The sequence below is a fragment of the Desmodus rotundus genome, chromosome 1, assembly GCF_022682495.2.
Source record: "Desmodus rotundus isolate HL8 chromosome 1, HLdesRot8A.1, whole genome shotgun sequence".
NCBI lineage: Eukaryota > Metazoa > Chordata > Mammalia > Chiroptera > Phyllostomidae > Desmodus > Desmodus rotundus.
In genome coordinates, this window is record NC_071387.1 from 72,646,672 (window position 1) to 72,673,949 (window position 27,278).

Below are 27,278 nucleotides of genomic sequence, written 5' to 3' on the forward strand. Positions count from 1 at the left end.
CAATCAGTGTTAAAGTAATCATTTTAAAAGTAACTCAAATTTATTGGGTACTAAAATGTTAGCTAAGAACATTTTATCTTTCTATGGAGTGTTGTCATCATGGAGTATTAAGAATTTAATTATCAGGATGTGGTACTTCCATTCTTACATTTCATTTAAAATACAGTGTTTGCCTCTGTCAGAAATAAAGTGTGTAACATAAACATATTTCTACCAAGAATGCTTCTTCATGGGAAATTTGAAAAGAAATAATAGTTTTGACAGTGTTGATAACTCCCCCAGTCGATGGGGTGATCTTGGCCCCATGAAAATTTCTAGTGTCAGAATTCTCTTTCTTCCAAATCTGTAGATGATTTTGGCAGCAGTGGTATCTGGGCTTCATGAAAGAGAAAAGTGTTTATCTCACTTCTACTATTAAAAAACAGTTTTACATAAAATAAGAAACATTTTTTCAATGGTTAGGTAAAGTACGATATACTTACTGGATATTGTTATACAGATAACTGAGAAAGTGCTTAGCCAAGTTTCTAATGTATAGTAAGCACGCAATAAGTGTTAGGTTTTGTTATTTATATCACAAATGAAAATGTGATATGTATTAACATACATATATTACATTAATAAAGATTTTTAGTCTTTTAGAATCAGTTACACCAAAGTAGTTTGGTTTTAGTAGCCCTCTTGTTCAATTTCTGTCTCCACAATTTGCTAAATTTCTTTTCTTTCTTTCTTTCTTTCTTTCTTTCTTTCTTTCTTTCTTTCTTTCTTTCTTTCTTTCTTCATTTCTTCCTTTCTTCCTTTCTTCCAACAGAGGGGAAGGGAAGGAGAAAGAGAGGGAGAGAAACATCAATGTGTGATTGCTTCTCGTGCATTCCCTACTGGACACCTGGCCTGCAACCCAGGCATGTGCCTTGACTGGGAATCGATCCAGCAACCCTTTGGTTTGCAGGCCGGCACTCAATCCACTGAGCCACACCAGCCAGGGCTTTGCTAATTGCTATGTCTGCAAAATGTGGACAATAATACCTACTTCTTAGAGTAATTGTGAAAATTAAGTGAACTAATACATATAACAGGCTTGGAACAGTGTTTGGCACAAAATATGTTAGCTATTGCTATCATTGCCCAACTTTTTTTAAAAAAAGTTAATTTATCGATTGATTGATTTTAGGGAAAAAGAGAAACATTGATTTATTGTTCAACTTATTTATGCATGCATTGTTTGATTGTTTTATGTGCCGTGACTGGGGATCAAATTCACAACGTTCCTGTGTTATGCTCTAGGCAACTGAGCTACCCAGCCAGCCAGGGTGTCATACCCAACATTTTGAAGTAGGCTCAGCAGTGTTCTGTTTGTGCTGTAATCTGTTGATTTTATTTACTTTTCAGATGACCACAGAAATCATTTTACATTTTTACTGGTGTAAATTTGTAAATCTGTTAACAGCCATCTTCCCTGTGGGTAGGGGAGTAGGGAGGGAGAGAAAGGGAGAGAATGACTTTCCCCAAACTTTTGTCTTCTCTGGACTCTTCTTTATAAGCTCAGACATCTCCTCAGAGCAGGCAAACCTCTTCAAGGTACAATCTGCAGGAACAGTAGTAGTTCTTTACTGCTCACTTTCTTACGTTCCCCAAACTGTAGTTTATGCACAGTATATGCTTACGTAGGTAGCTCAATATTTCTTTTTATCTTAGAAGATAAAATACTTGTAAATATTAACACTTAAATGATTTCATTATTTTAAGATTGAATACCTATATTATAGATTATAGAAAATTAATAGACTAATGTGTGATTTTTTTTGTATTTTTGTTTTTAGTTGGTAGATAAACTTAATACCAATACTGATATGGAAGAAGTAATGAATGATTACAACATGGTAAGAAAATGTATAAGCAATAGCGCACATAGATAATATCCTCCAAAACAAAGCATTTATAACTAGAAATAGTTTGATAAAACTTTATGGACCTTGGAGATAGATGTATAATCTATCAGATAGATCTCTGATCCTAAATTACCACTATTATAATTGAAGTCCCTTAATTGGGCTTTTAAAACTTTTTCCTGTTCATTGGCTCTCTCAAGTGGATGCTTTATTGTCTTTCTAAGGGCTATGTTGGAACTGGTCCTATACTTGGCATTAGTTAGGGAGTCTCATCTGTATTTCCTTGTGTATAAACTGGTTTGCAATCTGGTTTAATATATGCACAAATGGAGCTGAATACTCAATGGACATACTGTGGCACTTGTACAGAGTTTTCTGACAAAGGGAGAAAAGCAAATAATTACCATATGACTACTTTTGATTGGTAAATGAGATGTTAGTGGCTAGTTTATTTTGATTATAAAGACTTGGATAAAAATAATATATAACATAACTTACATAGCTTATAATTTTTTTATGTAATCAAATAAGTCCTATGAAAGCATAGAATTTGTAAAATGACTGTTTTCTAAGTTGGAATTCTAAAAGCCTGTTAACTTAGTGAAATTATTCTTGGCTTTTAGAACACAGAAGAATTCCCAGTTTGAAAACTTTTAATACCACATGGAAAAAGTAAAAACTTCTTTATATGTTTTGTCATTTGTTTGTGATTGGTCCATATCCTAGCCTGAATATGCACAGGTAGAGTCAACTAGGAGTGCTCAGATGAAATCCTGAATTACTTCAGATTAAAATTTATGTTGGGTCTAAATTTAACACATTATTAATCAACTATTGAACAACCAATAAATTCTTGAAACTGCGCTTACATAAATTAAGTTTACATTGGATTATTTGAGAAAATGAACATTGTTGATGTGAGATTACCATGCCTGTGAAAAAGATTGCATCTGGTATGGTGATTTGTTAATTCGGACAAATACTTTTTAAAAAACTTTGCATGTAGTATTAGGATTATTATAATAATCTATCATAGTTCATAACCAGGATAATTTTTAAAGAAATAGTTTGTTTTATGGCAGTGTTTTATCCCTCACTTCTGTGTTAACTCTTTATTTAGCTTAAAGCTCAAAATGATCGAGAAACACAAAGTATGGATATCATATTCACTGAAAGACAAGCGTAAGTACAATCCAGTCAGAAATAAAATAGATTTATAAGTGAGCTATGTGAGATAGTTTAAACTTCTGAGTCATTTATTTCCTTACACATTTTCTTGTTTTTCCCTGTTGAATTATTTATTTAAAAGAGTTGAAATATTTGCAATATAAATTTTATTATCGATTATCTTTATTTACTATTAAGGACCCAAATTCTGTTCAAATAAAAGTACTATATATTTTTTAAAAAGATGTTATTTATTTTATTTTTAGAGAGAGGGGAAGGGAGAGAGAAAGAGAGGGGGAGAAACATCAATGTCTGGTTGCCTCCTGCTCACCCCTACTGGGGACCTGGCCCACAGCTCAGGCATGTGCCTTGACTAGGAATCGAACCCTTTCATTTGCAGGCTGGCACTCAATCCACTGAGCCACACCAGCCAGGGCTAAAAGTACTATATTGATTAAAAAAATAAAATTTCTATTTTGGGGTGTTTAAAAATCCTAAGATGGATAAAACATCTTCATATCTAACATTTGTAATTTTAACCTGGGCTTTTTAACTCATATATATTTTGAAATTTAAGCCCCAATCTATTGAAAGACAAATTATTTATAATATTTCATTATTTTATACATTATCCAATTATTAATTGATAACTAATTGTTATACCAATAATCGAAATCATAGGTATAGATTATATCTGCATGTTTATATATAACCTGGTTAAAGATCAAATACCAAGGTGACAGTGGCAGTGACAGTAATGCCTTCAAAATAATATGTAGATGTCCATTCAGACTGTTATAACAAAATATCATAGACTGAGTATTTGTGTGTGTGTGTGTGTGTGTGTGTGTGTGTGTGTGTATGTGTTGAAAAAAATCTTTTATTAAATTACAGTTGTCTGCTCTGGCTGGTATAGCTCAGTGGATTGGGGCTGCGAACCAAAGGGTGATCAGTTCAATTCCCTGTCAGGGCACATGCCTGGGTTATGGGCCAGGTACCCAGTAGGGGCTGTGTGAGAAGCAACCACACATTGATATTTCCCTCTCTTTCTCCTTCCCTTCCCCACCCTAAAAATAAATAACATCTTTAAAACAATAAATAAAATTAGTTGTCTCAAATTTTTTCCCATTGTTTTTTCCTATAACCCAGGCATGTACCCTGACTGGGAATTGAACCAGTGACCCTTTGATTCACAGTCTGGCACTCAGTCCACTGAGCCACACCAGTCAGGGCACTGCCTGGCTTATTTCACTTAGCATTATACTCTCCAGTTCATCCATGCTGTCATGAAGGTTAGGAGTTCTTTCTTTCTGCTGCGTAGTGTTATTCCATTTTGTAAACGTACCACAATTTTTTGATCCATTCATTTACTCATGGGTGCTTAGGCTTTTTCCAGCGCTTGGCTATTGCAAATAACACTGCTATGAACATAGGGGTGCATAGGTTCTTTTTAATTGGTGTTTCAGGATTCTTAGGGTATAATTCTACCAGTGGAATCACTGGATCAAAAGGCAATTCCATTTTTAGTTTTTTGAGGAAATTCCATACTGTTTTCCACAGCGGCTGCACCAGTCTGCATTCCTACCAACAGTGCACTAGAGTTCCCCTTTCTCTACAACTTCACCAGCACTTCTTGTTTGTTGATTTGTTAATGATGGCCATTCTGACCAGTGCAAAGTGATATCTCATTGTGATTTTAATTTGCATCTCTCTGATGGCTAGTGATGTTGAGCATTTTTTCATGTGTCTATGGGCCCTCTGTATGTCCTCTTTGGAGAAATATCTGTTCGGGTCCTTTGTCCATTTTTTAATTGGATTCTTTGTCTTCCTGGTGTGGAGTCATGTGAGTTCTTTGTGTATTTTGGCAATCAAACTCTTGTCCAAGGTATCACTGGCATATGGTTTTCTCATATGATTGATTGCCTTTTCATTTTGTTCATGTTTTCTTTAGCCATGCAGAAGCTTTTTAATTTGATGTAATCCCATTTCATTATTCTTTCCTTTATATCCCTTGCCCTGGGGGAGATATGGGTGAAATATTGGTGCATGGAATATCTGAGATTTTCCTGCCTATCTTCTCCTCTAGAATTTTTATGGTGTGACTTATATTTAAGTCTTTTATCTATCGTGAGTTTATTTTTGTGTATGGTGTAAGTTGGTGGTCTAGTGTCATTTTGTTGTTGTTGTTGTTGCATGTACTTGTCTAGATCTCCTGAATACCATTTATTGAACAGGCTATTTTTACTCCATTTTATGCTCCTGCCCCCTTTGTCAAATACTAATTGACCATAGAGACATGGGTTTCTTTCTGGACTCTATTCTGTTCCATTTGTCTATGGATCTGTTCTTATGCCAGTACCAGACTGTTTGGATTAGAGTGACGTTTTAGTATAGGTTGATATCAGGTATTGTAATCCCTCCTACTTTCTTCTTCTCAAAATTTCTGAGACTATTTGGGGGCATTTATGGGTAGGTCCATATAAATTTTTGAAATATTTGTTCTATATCTATGAAATATATCATTAGTATTTTGATAGGGATTGTGTTGAATCTATAGATTGCTTTGGGTAATATGGATATTTTGATGATGTTAATTCTTCAAATCCATGAATATGGTATATGCTTCCATTTATTTGTGTTTTCCTTAACTTCTTTCTTCAGTGTTATTTAGTTTTCTGAGTACAGGTTTTTACTTCCTTGGTTAAGTTTATTCCTAGGTACTTTATTTTTCTTGTTGCTATAGTTAATGGGATTTTTTTCCTAATTGTGTTTCTGATATTTCATTGTTGGTATACAAAAATGCCTTCAATTTCTGAATATTGACTTTGTATCTTGCTGTTTTACCAAATTCACTTATTAGGTTGAGCAGTTTTTTGGTGGAGTCCTTAGGGTTTTCTGTGTAAACTATCATGTCATCTGCAAACAATGACATTTTCACTTCCTCCTTTCCAATTTGGATGCCTTTTAGTTTACTTGTCTGATCACTGGCTAGAACTTCCATAATATGTTGAATAGAAATAGTGAGAGTGGACACTCTTGTCTTGTTCCTGATCTTAAGGGGAAAGTTTTTACTTTTTGCCCATTGAGTATGATGTTGGCTGTAGGTTTGTCATGTATGGCCTTTATTATGTTGAGGTATGCTTCCTTTACTCCGACTTTGCTGAGTGTTTTTATCATAAATGGGTGCTGTACTTTATCAAATGCATTTTCAGCATCTATTCATCTGATCATGTGGTTTTTGTCTTTGTGTTTATGTGATGTATTACATTTATTGATTTGTGTATATTGTACCATCCTTGCATTCCTGGGATGAATCCCACTTGATCATTGTGTACGATCGTTGTAATGTATTGCTGGATCTGGTTTGCCAATATTCTATTGCCTCATTTTAGCATCTAAGTCCATCAGTGATATTGGCCTGTAGTTTTCTTTCTTTGTTGTGTCTTTATATGGTTTTGGAAATAGGAGTTTGGGAGTCTTCCCTCTTCTTGGATTTTTTGGAATAGTTTGGAAGGATCAGGGTTAGCTCTTCCCTAAATATTTGGTAAAATTCTCCTGTGAAGCCATCCAGTTCAGGCTTTTGTGTGCAAGGAATTTTTTGATTACTGCTTCAGTTTCACTATGTGTTACCAGTCTATTCAGGCTTTCTGCTTCTTGACTCAGTTTTGGAGGATATTTGTTTCTAGAAATTTGTCCATTTTGCCCAGGTTTTCAAATTTCTTGGCATATAGTTGTTCATCGTAATTCCTTACAATCCTTTGTATTTCTGTGGTGTTGGTATTGTATTTCTGATTTTACTTATTTGGGTCCTCTTTTTTTCTTGATGAGTCTGGTTAAAGGTTTGTTGATTTTTGTTTCTTTTCAGAGAACCACCTTCTGAATTTATTGATCCTTTGAATTGCTCTTTTAGTCTCTATGTCATTTAATTCTGCTCTGATCTTGATTATTTCCTTCCTTCTTCTTGCTCTGGTCTTTATTTGCTGTTGTTCTTCTGGTTCTTCTAGATGTAGGGTTAAGTTGTTTATTTGAAATGTCTCTATCTTTTTCAGGTAGGCCTGTATTGCTATGAACTTCCCTCTCAGAACTGCCATTGCTGAATCTAATAGGTTTTGGACTGTTGTGTGTTAATTTTCACTTGTTTCCAGAAACTATTTTATTTCTTCCTTGATCTCATTGTTTACAAATTCATTGTTTAATAACATATTATTCAGTCTCCATGGATTTGATTGTTTTTTAGTTTTTCCCTTGAGGTTGGTTTCTAGTTTCAAGCCGTTGTGATCCAAGAAAATGCTTGATATAATTTCAATTTTCTTGAATTTGTTGAGGCTTGTTTTGTGTCCTATCATATGGTCTATCTTTGAAAATGTTCCATGTGCATTTGAAAAGAATGTGTATCTTGCTGCCTTGGAGTGAAAAGTTCTGTGTATGTCAGTTAAGTCTACTTGCTCTATAATGTTGTTCAGTGCCACAATATCTTTGTTGATATTTTGTTTGGGAGATCTATCCATTGCTGACAGTGGGGTATAAAATCCCCTACTATAAGTGTGTTGCTGTCAGTATCTTTATTGAAGTCCTCCAAGATTTATCTTGTATATTTAGGTGCGCCAATATTGGGTGCATATATGTTTACTATGTTTATATCCTCTTGATGGATTCTTCCTTTAAGTGCTATGGAGTGACCTCTGTCTCTTTTTATGGCCTTTGTTTTAAAATCTATTTTTTCTGATTGAAGTATTACTAACCCAGCTGTTTTTCCCTGTCCTTTTGCCTGGAATATTTTTTTCCAATCCCTTCACTTTCTGTCTGTGTAGGTCTTTTATTCTGAGGTGGGTCCTTTGTAGGCAGCATATGTGCGGGTCACATATTCTTACCCATTTAGCTACCTTATGTCTTTTGATTGGAGCATTTAATCCATTTACATTTAAGGTTATTATTGATAGGTACTTATTCATTGCCATTTTTTCCATTTGTAGTTGTGTTCCTCTCTCTCTCTCTTTTCCTTCATCTTCTCAATGCAGTCCCTTTAGCATATCTTGCAGAGCTGGTTTAGAGGAGGTGTATTCTTTGAGGCTTCTTTTGTCCGGGAAGCTCCTTATTTGGCCTTCCATTTTAATTGAGAGCTTTGTTGGATAGAGTAGTCTTGGTTGCAGGCCTTTGGTTTTCATTACTTGGAATATTTCTTGCCATTCCTTTCTAGCTTGTAATGTCAGCTGCTGGCCTAATGGGAGCTCCCTTGTATGTTACTATCAGTTTCTCACTTGCTGCCTTTAAGATTCTCCCTTTGTCTTTAACATTTGACATTTTTATTATGATATGTCTTGGAGTAGGCCTCTTTGCATTCATCCTGTTTGGGACCCTCCATGCTTTCTGAAATTCATGACTTTCACTCTCAGCAAGTTAGGGAAGTTTTCTGTCATTATTTTTTCAAATAGGTTTTCTATCCATTGCTCCTTTTTTTCTCCCTCTGGTATTCCTATGATGCAAATGTTGTGACATTTCATGTTGTCCTGAAGTTACCTTAAACTCTCCTCATACTTTTTAAGTCTTTTTTTCATTTTGCTGCTCTTCCTGGGTATTTCTTTTTACCTTGTCTTCCAGGTTGCTGATTTGGTCCTCTGCTTCATCTAACCTGCTTGTAATTCCTTCTAGTGTATTTTTACTTCAGATATTGTATTCATCATTTCTTCCTGGTTCTTGTTTATAGTTCCTAAGTCCTTTTTCATGCTGCTACATTTCCCACTAAGCTCCTTGTAGTTCCTACTAAGTCTCTTCTAGCTCCCACTCAGTTCCTTAAAGTTGTTGCTGAGTTTCTCGAGCATCCTTATAACCATTTTTTTGAATTCTGTGTCTGATAGATTGCTTGCCTCAATTTCGTTTACCTCTTTTTCTGAGGATTCCTTTATTCCTTTCAACTGGGGCTTCTTTCTTTGTCTCCCCATGTCAGGTGACTCTTTTTGTTTGTGTCTGCATCTCAGGATGCTCTGCTTTGCCTGCCTGTCCTTGTGGGGTGGCTTTATATGGTAGAAGTTCTGTGGGACTCAGTGGTACAGTCTCTTTGATCTCCTTATTTGGATGCTCTGGGGTTACCCTTTATTCATTTTGTGTGGGCTCTCTTGTTGTATTGGGCTTTGCTTGTTGGTGGCTCATTCATTGGTGTACTCCCCTCAGCTGGCTTACTGGTAGTCACCACTCCCACCGCATCTTGTATGCTGTTGTACAGGAGTTGGTTAACACAGCAATATTACCAGAAGACCAAACTGATACCAGCCAAAAAGCCCCCTTCCACATCCTCAATATCAATGACAATTGAGCAAAGGTTAATAAGGTGGAGAGAAATCAAGAATATTATCAGATAGGAAAAGGGTTTATAGGATGACTAAAGGAGGGAAAAATACTTTGAGCCGGAGGATAAATGATAAGAGTAGGGAATAGAAATGAGGTGAAGAAAGGGAGAGAACAAAATTTAAAATGTAAGTAATACACAAAAGGGTGATGGCAAAAATGGAGTAAGAAAAGGGAAGAGTAAACTATGAGGTTTGAAGTAAAATTAAAAGGGTATTGAACTAATGGTAACAAAATTGCAGAAAAAACACAGGATCAATAGCAGTGACAACTGAGTGAAGATTGATAAGGGTACAAAGGGAATAAGAATATTGTACAAAAGAGAAAAGTGAATATGAGATGTCTACTGTAAAGCAAAATGATTTTGAGAGGTTGGTTGGGGGAAGATACTAAGAGTAAGGAGTAAAGCCCAGGCTAAGGAAGGGAAAAAAATTAAAATAAAATTCCTAACTTAACTAATCAAGGGCAGGGGAAAGGCAAAATGGAGTGAGACAGGGGACAGTATCCTGTGGGGTTTAAAGTACAAACAAATAGTGAACAAATAGGAGTTATGTTAGAGAAGAACAGCAATAACCATGATATCCTTGCTCAACTAGCCGCAATTTATAAAGGTGGAAAGGAAATAAGACTATTGTGAGACGAGAAAAAGAATGTGACCATCCTTAAGGAAGGATCAATGCTTTTGCAAGGATAGATGGTAGAGGTATAGTAAGAATAAGAAATAGGAACGTGGCATAGACTGAGAGAAAATAAAGTTTATAACAATTATAAGAAAGGTCAGGAAATGGCAAAATGGAGTAAGACCAGAGAAGGGTGCTATGTGGTATTTGGAATAACAATAATATGAAAAAATATATATAGTGTGAATAAAAATAATAAAGAAAAGAACAAGAATAGTTTAGTTGAAATATGCATGAAGCAAAAGGAGAAGTATTAGAAGGCTATATGAAAGAGAAAAAGAAAGAAAGAAAGAAAGAAGGAAGGGAAAGGAGGGAAAGAAAAAGGAAGGGAGGGAGAAAGGAAAGAGAAAGAAAGAAAAGGAAAGAAGGAAGAAAGAAGCAAACAAACAGACATATACAAGTTCTGATGAAGAGTGAGGTGAAATTCATCTCAGTTGTTGGTGTTAACCTTCTGATTTATTTCTGTATCCATCTGGTTTTTTATAAGCTCAAGGTCCTAGTGTGGAGTAGTCCAACTTCTGGCGACACTGCCTGTATCTCCTTCCCCTGCCTCTAGAGAGAGCTTTTGTTGTGATCAAGAGTTTGAGGCCTCTGCGTCTCCCCTCCACGGCACTGTTCAGTCTTCTGGGGAAATTGTGGGTACGTTGCCTCTGCCCCTACACCTCCCGTCTTAGTCTGTCCCAGTTTATTTCCAATAATATGTAGTTTCTGATTAAATAGCTGTCCGTTTCACAGGGTGGAGGGACAATCTGTGTAAGAATGTCAACTCTTTCTTTCTTGATGTAGACTGCAGCTCTGTGTGCGAGCTGAGGCTGGGCAGTGCCCTGGATCCCCCTTGCTGCTCACCTTCTGAATTTACTGCTTTGATGGCCTCAGTAAAATAGGGTCCAAGGACCCAATGTACTTTGTGCCCCTGTGGGGAGTTCAGAATGGACCCTTTTAGGCCTTCATCTTGTTGTCTTACTCTTATGGAAATGCCCACTTGCAGGTAGTTAAACCTGCACAGCCAGTTCTGCAGATCCTCCATGTGCCTGCAGGCAGTGGCAGATTGGGCTCAATTTTCCCTTCCTGGAGGTTCTGCCAAGGAAGGGGGCTCACTCTGGCCTTCAATAATCACAGGTGCACAGTTCCCAGCCCACTGCCCTCACAGTACTCTGCGGCCTGCACTCTCCACTCTGTGCCACTGTGCGGGCTGAGGCCCGAGAAACCACCTAGCTTTGCATCCCTTTGATCAATCCGCCAGGCACACTGAGTGGGAGCAAATCTCTCCTACAATTCTTTCTCCTTTTTGGTTGAGCAGCTGCGTGGGAGTTCCTACCCAGCATGCCTCAGCTTGCCTTTTTTAAACAAGTCTCTCTGGGTGCTCACACTGCAGCACTGAGCCACTGCTGGGCTTCCCATACACTCCACCTCTCCAGTAAGTCAAGAGTCTATCTCAGCCATGGGCAGTCATGGCCCTCTTCTATTCTCAGGCTCCAGGTGCAGACAGTATCTCTCCCACTCTCTTGTACTGTCCCAGTAGGCCTCCACAGCCACAGCTAGGGTGTGCTGCTAGCTGTGTGTGTAGCCTGTTTCTCCCTGATGATTTTATGTATCTAAGTCACTCTGGATAGGTTTGGAGATTTCCCGCCCTGGGGGGATGGAGCCACTTAGGCTGCTTTATCTGCCTGGGCTATCCACAAGTGCTAGCACCTCAGCAGCTGGTAGTGGCCCTGGGCCTGGGGACTTTCCCCTTCTACCTAGAAAACCTCCTTACTGCCCATTTTGAAGGAGCCTGTATACTCTGGCTTCCAAAACCTCATATCAGCTAAGATTCTGTTGGCTGTTCACTTTGTTTTTCGGAAGATCAGCCAAGCGTCTGAGTTGGGTGCCAGAGCAAGTGAACTCGTTTCCCACCTACTTCGTCGCCATCTTCCTCATAGACTGGGTATCTTACAACAACAGCAGTTTATTGTTCACAGTTCTGGAAGCTAGGAAGTCCAAGATCAAGGCATGAGTATGGTTCCTTTATGGTGAAGGCCCTCTTCCTGGTTCATACCTCCTGCTTTCTTGCTGTGTCTTCACATTGCGGGAAGGGTCCAGGGAGCTCTGTGGGATCTCTCTTAAGGGCACTAATCTTATTCATGAGGATTCTCTCCTTATGACCTAATCACCTCCCAGAGGCCCCACCCAATAATACCATTACCTTAGGTGATTAGGATTTAACATGAATTTTGGAGGGATGCAAACATTCAGACAATAGCAATGGTTAACATAAGTTTCTTCATCTACTTTTTTTTTAAAGATTTTATTTATTAATTTTTTAGGGAGAAGGAAGGGAGGGAGAAATAGAGGGAGAGAAATACCATTGTGTGAGAGAGACATCAATTGGTTGCCTCTTGTACACCCCCAACAGGGGACCCTGCCCACAACCCAGGCATGTGCCCTGGTAACAGAATTTAAGTGGTGAACTTCTGGCCCACAGGCTGGCACTCAATCCACTGAGGCACAGCAGCCGGGGCAGATGAGCTATTTTGTACATACATATATTACATACATTTTGTCCCCAAAATTTATCAACAACAATCTCTTTGAGAGCAAGGATAATTAACCAAAATTACCCAAATTCTGTAACACCAAATATATTGTAATGTCACCTTTTCATGTACAGTAAATATAATGAAGAATAGGATGTTAAAATAGAATGATAAAACATTTGAAAGGTCAATGTAATTCTTGCGTTGATAAAAAACAAAGAAATCGCTCTTCAGTTATCATTTGATGTTGCTGTAAAGTGCTGCCTTAACACACACTAGAAGTTTCTTCCCTTTTACAAAGAAAATTCCCGATTCATGGGGAACAAGCTCTTTACATGAAAACTTTCCTTTTTGTTATAGTTGTCGTTCTGGTTTTAAACAATTTAGTGTAAATTCTTATCATTTATTGTACATACTCTCCTAGGTACCTAAAGAATAAGAAATAATAAGCTATACCCCATTGAAGACCTTATAGCATTTATAACATTTAGGTCCTTATTTATTTCATCATTTACTACAAAGTTATATAATACCCAGGTCAGATTTGTAAATATTATATGCACATGTTTCATAGATATTTCATCCAATATAATAAATCACAGATTATAAGTTTGAGAATGTCGTAGGTTTTAGTCTGTTTGGTTCATTTGGTTAAAGAAAAAGTTGTTAAAATACGATAGTTTGTCCTGAAAATGTCAGCAGTTTCAAACTTAATGTCTGAGGCTGAGTGAAATGTGTTCTCCTGACCCTTTTAAGAAGAAATTTAAATTAACAACAAAAGTTATTTTTATGATGTTTACTTTTATATTCATCAGGAGCATAGATTTATTTTATGTGTTAATCAGATAACCAAAATCTCAGTAACACAAGCATCTACCTTGACACTCCTCATTCAAAGGGAGCAGGAAATGCCATACTAGCAAAGGCAGGCGTAGAAAACTTCTGTTTGCGTTCTGTTCTATTTTAGTGCCACCATTTAGTGTGGTATGACCATCTGGTTATTACAGAACACCTAGTCATAGTAAGTTTGTTATAATAGATAGCCTCGATATATTACTAAAATACTTAGACACTTGGCTTTAATTCAGTTTCACAAAGCTGAATGAACTAAAGATTCTCTTCCAGTTATGATGTCTATACTTTTCTACTTTGGTATTAGTCAAAATCAGTTATCTTTTAAAAACATGTAATTAAATTTTAAACCCATTTATTTATTTTGTTTAGATATTTATCAGATACTCAATACTCATTTATAAGAGGCTCTTTTGAGTTTGAGATTAACTTAGTCTTTGCAGTTTTATAATTATATTTCATTTTACTCTTGTTTCTCAAATATTAATATTTGCCTCTTAAGTTATGAAATATTTGGGTAAAATGATAGATTATTCTGGAAAAGATGCCTCATGTTTCAATTATCTCTTAATTGAGATAGAAAACAATGAACTGTAATTGTTAATATCTATTAGGAAATATTACATGTAAAGCACTTATATTCTTTATTGAAAATGTTTCAGTAAATACAGGCAAATATGCATGATAAATGAGTTTGTTTTTCTACTTCATAGGTATATCATGCTAAACAGTTTTTATTTTCCTCAGTACACATTTGAACTGAATTTAGTATTGATATGACCCTTAAAATGACTATTCTGCAGAATGAGATATACATCTACATTATTTTTAGTCTTTTTTTCTAAGAAAATACCAAGTAGATACATATTTTAAAAACTGTATCATAGAGAAATTTGAACACACTCAAAAATAAAACAGTGTACTATAATCCTATGTACCCATGTTCTAGCTCCATCAGTTCATATCCAACCCTGCTCCATCCGCATCTTTAGTCATTGTTCCCTTTTCAGTTTTATGATGAAAATCTAAAATATCATTTCACCCATAAATATATTTTAGTGTTTTAGAGAAATTTTCCTATAAAAGATATAGATAAATACATTTAACCTTCCAACATATAAATTTTGTTACAGTTTTTAATGTCACTGTTGCATTAATTTAATAAAATTATGATTACAGACGATTGATTATAAGAAATTGGCAGGTAACTCACTTTTAGACTTTTCTATAATAATCTTAAGTCCAGTGTTTTCCAAACTATATTCTTTGGACCCTTATTGTGCTGTGAGCTCTTAGTAGGCATCCCTCAAAGAAAAAATTTGGTTGTGAGGTAAGGTTGAAAAATTCTTAATACTTTGCTCTTGAAGAGTAGAGAGTAGTTAGGCTTCATAAAGTTTCAGATGAGTCTTACAGTAAAGAATCTTGTTTCAGTTTGTTTAAACCCACTATCTACTGTAGTAATTCTATAGTATTTTGACCAGGTATCTTTTTTTCCCCTCTGTAAATACTTTTGAATGTCTCTCTGGAAATTAATGTTCTAGAAAACAATTTGGGAAAAATTCCTTCATCTTCAGGATACCAAACAACTGTTCATGGACCATCGAAAGATTTCTTAGTCCCAGGACAGACTCATTTGAATAAAAATCCCCCAAGGATGTATTTTTAAAAATGAGATTTATAGATAATTATGATACCCACTTAGGAAGCCACCATACTATTCAATTGTGACAATTCTGCATTATGGTGACAATGTTTCTTTATAACCCAAATCAGTAGTAAGTTATTAGGGATCGTGCCTGGACATTGTACTGTGCTTTAAATTGTACTAAATTTTCAGGAAATTTATTGTTCTAGTTCAGGAAACATTTAGAATCTTCTGATCCGTAGTCAGACGCGTTGTCCATTGCGCCACTGGCCCACACCTAGTTCAGGAAACATTTTAAAAAAATGTTTTTCCATTCTATGAATTGATTCTCTGAACATAAAAAAGTCAATCCAAGCATATTGTCAGTTTAAGCTGTCTCTGTTCCTTACTCTGATTCAATTACATCAAATATCTTGTAATATGAGAAACATTTTATTTTAAATCATGAAAATTCATTTTAGGCATTATTTTTACTAGTATTTATGGTCTCCTGAGTACTGCTGACAGTAGTAATTCTAGTATTGTAACTATCAGCTAATGGGAAGTGTCAGTCACTGTATTTGGACTTTTTTAATAACAACTGGAAAAACAGAATTTTATGATGTTTATGAATGTTGCAATTAATATGAAGGTCTACTAGCTATAGTTCAGTATGTTATATGTGAAAATCTCCATGTTTAAACTGTGAGTGAATTGATAACATTTTTTAAAGAATCAAACATTGAAAGAAGTTAATTTTCTTCACATAATTCATGAATATCTATATACTTGTCTTCAATAAACCCATCATCATCTCCTGCAAATGAATTTACTTGTTCAAATGTTACTGTAGTATCTTCGGAGCTTGGATCTGGTATTTGTGAAAGAGAACTTGGATTTTCAGTAAAATCATCTTCATAGGTTTCTGCTTCATGCTCTTCCAGGCGATGATGATTGTAACTGAGCAGAAAATGATACCATATTGGGCATTTGATAGCAATAAAAATGAGGAGTGAAGTCATCAGTACAGTTACTACAACACCAACAAGAAAAGCCCAGCTTTTTCCAGGAGGTTCATGTTCTTAAATGGGAGAGGAGAATGAGAGAGGGGAGACATTTTGTTAAATTGACAAAAAAAAATTATATACCCTGATAACTCCCCAATACTGGTATTAGAAATGAATGTACCTTATAATTTTTCTTAAGTGAAAGTTACTAAAGCTACAATATAAATATTTCATACAATGATGAAAGAATACCTTTTATCTAAATAAATCCTGCCTTTGCAGGTATTGTTTATCCATTCACCTAGGAACATTGTTGATTTATACCAGTTAAGAACTGTGACTTGACTAGTTAAAATTAAGGCTGAGAAGTTAAATAATTTGCCTAGTAGCATTTCGCTTGTAACTAGTAGAGCCTAGTTTGAAAACCGAGTATTTTGTAAATCTTTTGTTGAGATGAGGAATTGTACTTTTACATTGTTTTTAGTAAATTAATATGTAGAAAAATAATGAGCACTACCTTAGATTATTTAGTTTGCTATCTTCAGCAACATTAATATTCAAAGCCAATACATTACCTGAATTTCTTAAATTCTTCAAAGAGCTATTAAATGTTGAATTGTTAATGGACTGGAAATCAATAGAAAGGTCTTCCATTACAGATAAAGGAAATTTTGAGTAGCATTCGGTATTATAAGGTACTGTTTTGATACTGTAGCACTTCAGGATATCTGGGTAGTTGCACATGGTAATGTTCTCATTATCTAGTAAATCAAAAGGAATAAATTTCGATTTATTATGGAAAATGAAATTATTATGGTTAACATTTTATAATTATTTTTTACAGACTTTTTTTTGACATATATGATTGTTAGATACTGTAAGAAAGTACCTCTTATATTGCCTAGCAACACAAAGAAAAGATACACATTCCTGTATATAAAGTTATTTTATAAATGTAGTTGAAGTGCAGTATCTGATTATTGTTTAGTTTATGTTAGTAAAGATGTTATGACTAAGATTTTGCTGGAGAAGTCTGGATCTCAGGCAGAGCATCATTTGCATTTAAGAAAGGGTACCTGTTTTCACCTACTCTCTGGCAAGATATCCTAAGAAAAGCAAGTACTTGAAAAAATTATTCTCCAGTATTGAAAATGTAAACTTAATATGTGAAGGACAGTATCATTTCACATATGTACAACACAAATTTCTTTTTTTTTTTTTTCTGGAGAGGCAGAGGGAGGGTATCTATTCAATAATTACTTTTCAGTGTGTCTTCCTGTTTCCCTTAAGCAGGAGTAGTTTCCTTTTCTTTAAAAATGAAATGACCCTTCTGGTCAAGATGGTGGTGTAAGTAAACACAGCTCACTTCCTTGCACAACCACATCAAAATTAAAACTAAACTATAGAACAACCATATTCAGAACCATCAGAAATTGGGCTGAATGGAAGTCCTACAGCTACAGAATTAAAAAAGAAGCCATATCAAGACTGGTAGGAGGGGAAGAATCATGGAACAGCCTGGTGTCCCACCCTTGGTGGCTGATAAAAATCAGGAGGGATAGATATCTCAGGAGTAGGGGGTCCCAGCCCTACACAAGGGCCCCCAGCCCGGGTTTCCAGTGCCAGGAAGGTAAGTCTGCATACCTTCTGGCTGTAAAAACCAGCAGGGATTGAGACTGCGGAAGACAGAAACTGCTAGAATCCCAGACAATTATTCTTAAAGGGCCCAAGCAAAGACTTAATTGAAATCACTCCCTCTGAGTTCTAGTGCTGGGTCAACAGATTGAAAGGCATCAGAGACATATGGGGAGGAAGTAAATTATCTGGAATCAAAGCAAGAGCTGAGAAGCAGCTTTCTTTCAGACAGAAGTACTGGCAGAAGCCATTGTTCTTTTTCTGAGCCCTCCCCACACAGAGCCAGCAGGCAGGCACCATATCTGAGATTCCGTCAGCCTGGCTTACACTATTTTCACATGCTGGTGATTTCTTGAGACCCTGTTCCCCCAACTTTTAGGTCCACCCAAGCTGTTTCTAGTGATGGCTTTTCAATATGAATGGCTTGTCTTGGCCCATGCTTCAGATTTTCCTGCATTCTCTCAAGCAGCATCTGGCTTTAGCAAGCCCCATACCTCTCACTAAGTTGCCCCAGGCCTGGCACTAGCAGCAGCTGGTGTTAGTCCACAACGTGGCCTTGCCTGGACACCTACAAGTCCAGCACAAGTAGCAGCCATCTGCAGATCGTTTTATAGCTAACGCTGTGACCCAGGACAGAACACAGGTGGTGGCTGACCTTGGATGTGCCAGCAGCAATCAAGGCTCAACTAATACAGGAGGATGTGCACAACTCACACAGTGGGCACACCTTGAGTACTCAGCTTAAGTAATGCGGGAGGCTGTGCCACTGGACCCTACAGGTAACCTACTACATTAAGCCCCTTTATCAAGCATGGGAGACAAAGTAGCTCTACCTAATACAAAGAAACAAACACAGGGAGGCTGCCAAAATGAGTGAGTACACAAAGAAACATGGCCCAAATGAAAGAATAGATCAAAACTCCAGAGAAAAGCTAAACAAAATGGAGAAAAGCAGAGTTAAAGACATTGGTTATAAGGATGCTCAAGGAACTTAGGACTCAAAAGCATAAAATAGATCCAGTCAGAAACAGAAGATACACTAATTGTAATAACAATTTACAGGGAATCAAAGGAGAGTGGATGAAGCCAAAAATCATACCAGCAACTTGGAATATAAGGTAGCAAAAAACAACCAATCAGAACAGCAAGAACAAGAAAGAATCCAAAAAAAATGAGGATAGTGTAAGGAGCCTCAGGGACAACTTCAAGCATACCAACATTCACATAATAGGGATACTGAAAGGAGAAGAGAAAGAGCAAGAAATTGAAAACTTATTTGAACAAAAAGTGAAAGAAAACTTCCCTAACTTGGTTAAGGAAATAGACATGCAAGTCCATGAAGCCCAGAGAGTCCAAAGTAATTGGACCCAAGGAGGAACACACCAAAGCACATCATAATTACATTACCCAAGATTCAAGAGAAGGAGAGAATCTTAAAAGCAGCAAGAGGAAAGGAGACAGTTACCTACAACGGAGTTTCCATAAGATTGTCAGCTGATTTCTCAAAGGAAACCTTGCAGACAAGAAGGGGCTGGAAAGAAGTATTCGAAGGGAGGGGAATGCTAATGTAGGGGTGCAGGGCAGAAGGGGATAAAGGGGAGAAAATAGGACAACTAATAGCATAATTGATAAAATATACTTAAAAAATACAAATTGGTAGTTACAGAATAGTCACAGGGATGTAAAGTACAGCATAGGGAGTAGAGTAGCCAAAGAACATATGCTGGACTGATGAACATCGAGAGTAATGTAGGGATTGCCTTAGGGAGTGGGGGCACTGGGTAGAGGGGGGCTAAGGGGGAAATTTGGGACCACTGTTATGGCATAAACAATAGAATATAATTTAAACAAATACTACAAGGAAAAGAATGAAATAAGAGACTTTTCTGGGGTGAAACAACCAAAAAACAATCACAGTTGGTTTTAATTTAAATGATGATTGCTTACCTAGTGTCACATTTGATGTGTTTAACCAGTTCTGCAAATTCAATAGAGTACAAGAGCAGTTCCATGGATTTCCATCTAAAATGATTAATTCCAGATGAAACAATGGTGGTCCATCTAAATAGCTCATCAAATTATCTTGCAGATTCAGAAGTTTCAGGGTTTTGAGATGCACAAATATATCAGGATTCAGTTGTACTATTTTGTTTTGGCAGAGATATAACTGTTTTAGTTTATTTAAACCTGTAAATGCACCCTGTTGAATTACATGGATGGAATTTCTACAGATATTTAAAATTTTTAGGTTGGAGAGATTACCAAAACTATTATTACGTAAGATGATGACATTATTCTCAATCAAATAGAGCTCAGTGAGTAAACAATAGATCTGTAAAACACTTGTGTCCATAGTATTCAGAGTAATTTGGTTATAACTGAGATCAAGTATAGTAACATTTTTGTTGATATCCACTGGAATAAAAGAATAATTCTTTTCAGTGAAACTACATTTGACTTCCTAAAAAAGAAAAAAAATAGAAATGCATTAATCAAAATATTAACAGAATTTTCAAATTTTCGTATCCTGGCTCTTAGATATTGGAAGAAAATCATTTAGAAAAAATCTGTCTAAGTTCTCAATATGATAGTTTGAAAAGGGAAGAGCAAGTGCTTTTCTTTCTTTATTGGGATGAAATGCAAAAGATTAAGGAAATGTTGAAACGTACAGTTATCTTCTTAGTATTATATAAACATTACAGAAAGAAAGCTTTGGTGTATTCCCATTTGTATATGTGGAAATATATGGTGAATAATAATTCAGTTAACTATTTTAGTATTTCAATGTGCAGGATTGACATATATAATGAGGAATTTAAGAATATTTAATTTTTTAAATTCTGGTATTACTATTTTAATATTTTTAAATTACAGTTGATATAAAAATTATATTAGTTTGGGGTGTACAACATAGTGATTAAAAATTTATGTAACTTAAGAAGTAATCATCCTATCTGGTATCCATCTGACACCATACATTGTTTAAAATATATACTTTTTAAAAATCAGCAGAGCTACCAATACTATACAAGGCTCTTAATTAAGAAATATGTTTAATATATAACTGTAGAGGCTTAATAGCTCAAAATTTGGTGTTTTAAAGGAAAATATAACAGAAATTGAGCTGTGTATTGAATTTAAAGTGCTAGACAACTGAAGAAGTACTTTCTTATGTGGATATAAAGTCAAAGAAATAATTATTTTGACTGTTCTTGCCATTGAAATGTCCTCCCAATAGTAATGCAGCAAAAATTAATTTTTCTCATAAATGTGTTTTAAAATTTTGTATGTGATAACTGGTTTTTATGTCTTAAAACTAATCTCTGATTTTAAAGTGAAATTTTACAGATTTCTTCTTTAATCAACTTTTAATAGGCTCAGTTTAAAAAAATGAAGACTCAAATTAGAATCTGGTTCAGAGATAAGAGATGTTGAATATACACAGCTAACTGGAGAGATTATTATTATTATTATTATGATACTTCTACTGCTTTTGGATGTTCAAAATGTACCTCTGAAAATATTTTCACTATCTTGATTATAAAAACTTACTGTTTTAGAAGTCTTGCTTTCATCTGATAATGATAGCATGGAGAAAGGCCAAAATAAGATCGGGATGCATGTGGTTTTCATATTGCAGGCCTGATACAAAAAAGAGTATGTTAATCTCAATAGAAGAGATTAAAACACTAGAAATTATTGAAGACATTTTGATTTCCTTTTTTCTTTTAATGGTGTTTTTTTCTTAATATAAAAAATGTGAAACAACTACATGTCCCTTCACCATCCCTGTACTCTAATCTTAATAAGCTAAAAAGCTCCTATGGGGAACGAAAGCCATTATTTTTTAGTGTCTCATTAGTTCCTAGATCTATTGAAAGGAACTTTAAAACAACTGAAGTAGTTGTACACTTTAAAATGTTAACATATGTATACAAAATAAAATCCAGAAGAATATATATTTATGTATATGTGTTTAAGTATATTCTTATATTGCTACTTCTTGATCTTTTTAGTTTTAGGTGTTCTTTATTGGTATTATCCATTTACCTACAAGTGTGGGAGATGAAAGTCTTCAGCTTTTTCAAACACTCCCCACCTTCATGTCTAACAACAAATATAAATCTCCTGTCTCTTCATTCTTCAAACAGTTACTTGTAATTTGGGTTAGATTAGAATTCAGAGTATCACAAATGTGTAAACACTATCAATGACTGAACCATGTAACAGGATTACATTTCTGTTCCTGCTCATATTTTTTCACTAAAAAATTGTACTGTTCTTTTAATGTGCTTAGTTTTTTAAAAGTGAATTTATACCCAAATTCTTCCCTAACAAATTACTCAATAGTTTATGCATTTTAGATATTTAATCTGTGTCATCTGCTTATGTAATGTCTCCCAGAGCCCTCTGCCTTACTGTAACCTAAGCTGATGACTAGGCCCTCTACGTGGCTGTTGACTTCCACTCTCCCTCTACCCTCATCGTAGAGATTCCCTTTTGTCTTTAGTATTGGATTCCTGTTTTCTAGAATGCCCTGTCTTGGATTATTGCCCTTTTTTTTTTATGGAGTTTCCTGCAATAGCTTCCTGAGAAGGTCTATAGGCAGGAAATTTTTTTAGACCTTGAAAGATAATTTGGCAAGAAATAAAATTGTAAGTAGGAAATAATTTTTCCTCAGATTGTTGATAGCATTGCCCATTATCTTTGGGTCTCTAGTGTTACTGTTAAGAACTGTGATGCTATGTCTTTCTAATTTTTTATCCTTTTATGTAACTTGCCTCTTAACCCTCAAAGCTTTTAAAATCAATACTCTGAAATATCATGATCCTTTGTGAGAGCCTGTTTTCATGAATGAAACTGGGCATTTGGTAGGTGCTTTCAACTGGAAGCTATGCCCTTTAGTTCTTGGAAATTTTCTGAATTATTTCACATAATAATATTGATAATTTTCTTCCTCCTTTTTTTGTAAGTATCATTTCTCTTCCTGGAACTCCTTTAATTGGGTGTTGGATCTCCTGGCACGATTGTCTAATTTTTAATCTTAACTCCTGTATTTTATTTCTGTGTGTTTTTACTGTGCTTTCTGGGAGATATCTTCAATTTTGTCTTTAAACTCAAAGTTTTCTTTTTCCAATCATTTTAATTCTATGAGCTCTTTTTTTCCCTCCAAAAATGTTCTTTAATATTGTCCTATGGCATAAATTATTTTATTATCTTGTATGTTTTGTCTTATTTTTACTCAAATGGCCTGTATGTCTTCATGTTATGCTTTTCACTTTATTTTGGCCACTACCCTTTATATTACAGACTTTCTGTCTTCATGTAGCTGTTAATATTTGATTTGGAACTTACAGATAAGAGTAGGGAAAAAACAAACAAAAAAACCCACAAATTGAAAACTGCACTTGTGCAGGTCTTACTAACTTTGAACCTTACTGAACTGTTTCCTTTGGGAATCCCTAAATGCCATTATCTTTACATCTTTCCTCTTGGGCTAGTTGGATTCCCCAAAATGACTTTTCTGATTTACTGCCTGAATAGATAAGGCCAAGTGGCCAGCATTTTGAGAGCTGAGTGGTAAAATAGATGGGTTTATCTCAGTAATTAGTATTTAACTTATTTTTTCCTGTTCTCGACATAAAGGTTTTGCACTCACTTGTGCTTAGTGTCCAGATTCTCTTTATTTTATTCTCTCCAGAGGAAAAGCCTTAATCATCTGTTTGTGTGGGAGAGAAGCTTTACCTGACTGGGCAGAGGCAGGGAGGAAGACTTTCAACTGTTTTAGCCGCTTTCTCTACTTCCAGAACACCTAGTGCTTCCAACTTCTGGGCAATTTAGGTGTCTTGCAGTATAAATCAGGTGGCGTCTCAGCTTTCCACACTGCTGGCTTGGGAAAATTTAGCTTTCCCAATCAGTTTCCACTTAACTATTAACTTTCTAGTTTCTAGGTTTTATTGCTTTTGCCTCCTCTTTCATTTTTGTTCTTACAAGCTTATACTCCTTACTACCTTTTATTTACATCTTAGTCAGGTTTGGGTCAGGAGTTAGTGTTAATGTAATGGGTACATTCAATATGCCATCTTTCACTAGAAGTTGCCATTTATTTGAGTAAATTCTTTTTGCTAAATAGTTAATTTCCATTTAGTGATTTCACTCATGATGTTAATGTTTCTTGTTTTTATATCTGTGTTTTCAAAGTCAACACTAGAAACTATGCTGCAAACAAATGATCTGTTTGAAAGGTGTGAATATATCCTGTTAGTATCATCCTTAGTGGTTTTTTTTTTTTTCTAAAGTTCAGGTCTTATTTTTGAGCCTTTTTACAGCATATGTTGCAATTAGTTACTTATAATTTGTAAGGAAAAGTTTATTCTACCAGAGCAGGAAGTAGAAAACTACTCAGAAGGAGCAAGACTCATTTTACTTCACTGAAGTCTGTTACCTCATTAGTAATGAGGTACTTACTTTGATACTGATCTGTTCTAGTTAATGTACTCTTTCCCTTCAATTGTTTATCTGTTGATGCTTATTCCCCTTCCACTTTATCCCTTTCTGGAGTTAAGTCAGATTTCTTAGGAAAGGCCACAGTTCCTCCTAGATTTTACAACTTGAATGTCGATCGCCATACAATCCCTTTTAGAGTCAGAAATGAGTTCAAGTTATCACTTATTCCAGACATTGCCCACAAAAGGGGGTCCCTAAATTATACATAAAAGCATTTTACCCACATTTAGTGATCTCCAAGAATGTGTGCAGCTTCTTCATTGGCTTGTTTTAGTATTTTCCAGAGGTGTAGGCATCTGACTGGTGTCTCTGGTAGGGTGCAGGTGTGTGTAAGGCACTGAAGAGTAAGGGAGAAGTGCTATTTTTTTCAGAAATAAGTAAAATAGGCATCATTAAAGGAAGCAAATAGGCTACAAAGAAAATGAACAACTTAAAGAGTTGATATGGAATGGAACTAGCTGAAGAAGGTAATGGAAGTCAGGCAGGACTGTAGCCATTGTGGAAATAGAGATAGGATCCTCTTGTATTTATTGGCTTTATCATCTATTCAACACTAATAGTTATTTTCTCCAGTGTGTTAAAAGATAGAAGGATTAGAAAAGAAATCTTTTTTTTTCTTTGATAAATTTGTGAGTTAGAAGTATATACTGAGAGCTTAAGTTGATTCTGTACAAGAAGCATTCAACAGTCTAAAGCCATGAAATGCATTGATTGAGCCCCTGTTCAATGGGGCATTTTGTATATTTGTGAGTCTTTTGACAGAGGAAAGATTAAGAGGGGGTGGATGGTGGCCGAGACACTGAATGGATAAATCTTAAGACAGAAAAAACATTTGCTAGCATTATTGGCTGTCTTGAAGAAATCAGATTGGCAGAATAGCTAGTCAGTTGATTATGAAGAAATTGTTAAGTCACTTTACCCCATTTAATAAAACATTGATTTAAATAGATGAGAGTTGTTACTACCTTTTCCCCCATAGGATTTTTCCCTCAACTTGAAATTTATTTTGAAATTTGGGGTTAAATTTAGTGATTAAAAATAGAGAGCATATAGAATATCAGTTTCTTTTAATTATTTCACAAATGAAGTACCCTTTTACGTAGCCTACAATCTACATAGAGAAAAAAAAGCCTTACACAAGAGAAAGTGGTCGATAGTGAAAAAGAAACAGTGTTGTTCTTAGTGCAGTTTTAAAGTTCAAATTTCTTAGGAGTTTTTGGTTATTTGCTTTATACGATTTACATACTATGAAATAAAAATGTGCTGTAACTATTTTGGTTGTGTTAAATATATATAGTTTTGCCATTAAATATTTTAGATACTTATGCAAAAAAATGTATTTTGGAGTAAGATGTTAATAATTAACTTCACTCTTGTGATTAACCATTTTATACATTTTTTTGCAGTTTAAAAACTTTTATAATGGAAAATTTTAAGGAAAAAACCTCCGAGTAAAGAGAATAGTCATCACCCAATTTCAACAATTATGTACTGGTAGCCAGTATGTTTTTGTTATGCAAATTTGTTTTTTAATTTAATGTCACTTCAGAATGCTCTGTGATTAACATATTTCAAAATAAAAAGATTTAATAAATTTGATTAGATAGGTGAAACCTTTATTGAAAAAGAAAAATCACTTTTTATTACATTATAACTTTATTTAGGAAAAATTTTCTGGCCAATCTAAGTTTAATGTTTCTAGAGCAGAGGTGGCAAACTCATTTTCACCGGGGGTCACATCAGCTTTCAGTTGCCTTCAAAGGGCTGAATGTAATTTTAGGACTGTATAAATGTAACTACTCCTTAACTAGGGGCAAGGATCTCAGTGCTGCTGCCGGGTAGAAACAAGGTGCCCAGCCAGATAAAACGAGGTGGAGGGGTAGATTCAGCCCTCCGGCCTTGTGTTTGCCACCTGTGTTCTAGAGTGTGTGAAAATATAATCGTATTTTCAGCTCTTTCATCACTTAGTAAAGGCAAACGTTTTATACAGATTTAACAAACAAATAAGATTTTTTAAAAAATTCAACAGCCACCAAACCTGTAAATATAAGACTTACCTTTACTTTTCTTTTTTCTCTCTGAGACTGGTGTTTCAAGGAATCTATTCTGTTTCTTCTGCACCATTGAAAAGAAAAGTATATCATATGATTGCACTTCACTTTGTTTTAACCTTTGTACCCAGTGAGCAGAGGATTTAAAAAAAAAGACAAAAACTAGGCTTCCTTAGCAAAAGATTGACTAGAAAAATAGTTTCTTAAAGTCATCTTTTACTTCTTTAAAGTAATAAGTAAGGTGGTTTGTGTAACCTTTGTGTTTAATGACTCTTAACAAATTTAAATATTAACAAATTTACTTTGTGAGTTAAAGCATATAATTTCGAAAATGGGTACTTTGAAAGACATACAGCTAAAGTGATTTACGTGTTAGTCCTAAAGTTATTTTGTTTTGTTTAGAAAGAAACAAGTTATTTTATTTTGTTTAGAAAGAAACAAGTTGAAAAGATACCACCAAGTTTAGTAGTCCTCTGAGTTTCCACTTTGTTATTTATTCATTTTTATGACACCATCATTGGTGCTTTACTGCCAAGTTATAATAGGAGCAAAGTGCTTAAAACATCAAAACATCTGACACTTGGCCATTATGTGGCCTTCAGAAAATCAGTTACCTTCCTTGTGCTGTTAACTTCTTCTCTGTAAAATAGAATACTGTACATCAGTTCCCATCTAACTACACTGTGATATATCAGGCAAAAACATGGTTATGAGTCATTATTGGAGGTGAGTAATAATGGAGTTCAAAATGAGTTAGTTTCAAAAGATTACCTCCTCTAGGCCTCAGTATCCTAAATCTATAAAACAAAAAGTTTGAAATAGTAATTTTTCCTGCTTGTAAATTCTACGAGCCCATATACCCATATATTGTAGCAGCAGCAAACATACTTGTAACCTCAAACACTAGTAATTGAGGTTCAAAGTAAAGACACCACTCCTTGTCCTACAGTGAGACAAAAATAAATAAAAATTCCAGGTACTCTGTTTCACTGTGTTCATTATTCAATT

The 27,278-nt window shown here is 35.2% G+C and overlaps 2 protein-coding genes across 5 annotated transcripts in view; one reads left to right on the top strand and one right to left on the bottom strand.

Annotated features, from left to right (window-relative positions):
• The window catches only part of IFT74 (intraflagellar transport 74), a 107,541-nt gene that overhangs the window by 12,681 nt on the left and 67,582 nt on the right, over nucleotides 1–27,278 (top strand). For both annotated transcript variants that reach the window (XM_024558309.4, XM_024558311.4), the window contains 2 exons: nucleotides 1,821–1,880; nucleotides 3,010–3,071. In XM_024558309.4, the coding sequence (XP_024414077.2) occupies nucleotides 1,821–1,880; nucleotides 3,010–3,071 (122 nt within the window). The remainder of the gene's footprint in view (nucleotides 1–1,820; nucleotides 1,881–3,009; nucleotides 3,072–27,278) is intronic.
• On the bottom strand, nucleotides 12,322–26,428 carry LRRC19 (leucine rich repeat containing 19). Of its 3 annotated transcripts, none has more exons than XM_045193662.2 (6): nucleotides 26,277–26,390; nucleotides 24,444–24,577; nucleotides 21,265–21,354; nucleotides 19,660–20,173; nucleotides 16,653–16,838; nucleotides 12,322–16,151 (listed from the first exon to the last, which is right to left on the bottom strand). In XM_045193662.2, exons 3-6 carry the CDS (start codon nucleotides 21,343–21,345, stop codon nucleotides 15,823–15,825), a joined length of 1,110 nt encoding a protein of 369 aa, XP_045049597.1. In that variant the 5' UTR covers nucleotides 21,346–21,354; nucleotides 24,444–24,577; nucleotides 26,277–26,390; the 3' UTR covers nucleotides 12,322–15,822. The 3 variants fall into 3 exon arrangements, with proteins under 3 accessions (XP_045049597.1, XP_053780966.1, XP_024414081.2); XM_053924991.1 differs by having other exon boundaries at nucleotides 24,444–24,556; nucleotides 26,277–26,373; XM_024558313.4 differs by lacking the exon at nucleotides 24,444–24,577 and having other exon boundaries at nucleotides 12,323–16,151; nucleotides 26,277–26,428.

What these genes read in the sequence shown, in the direction of transcription:
- LRRC19 (XM_024558313.4), bottom strand. Translation starts at nt 26,363, where the DNA reads ATGATATACTTTTCTTTTCAATGGTGCAGAAGAAACAGAATAGATTCC. An exon ending in GAGAAAAAAGAAAAGTAAAG is followed by an intron (nt 21,355 to 26,276) that starts GTAAGTCTTATA and finishes TTTTTGTATCAG; the next exon opens with GCCTGCAATATGAAAACCAC. An exon ending in GAAGAATTTAAGAAATTCAG is followed by an intron (nt 16,152 to 16,652) that starts GTAATGTATTGG and finishes CTCCCATTTAAG; the next exon opens with AACATGAACCTCCTGGAAAA.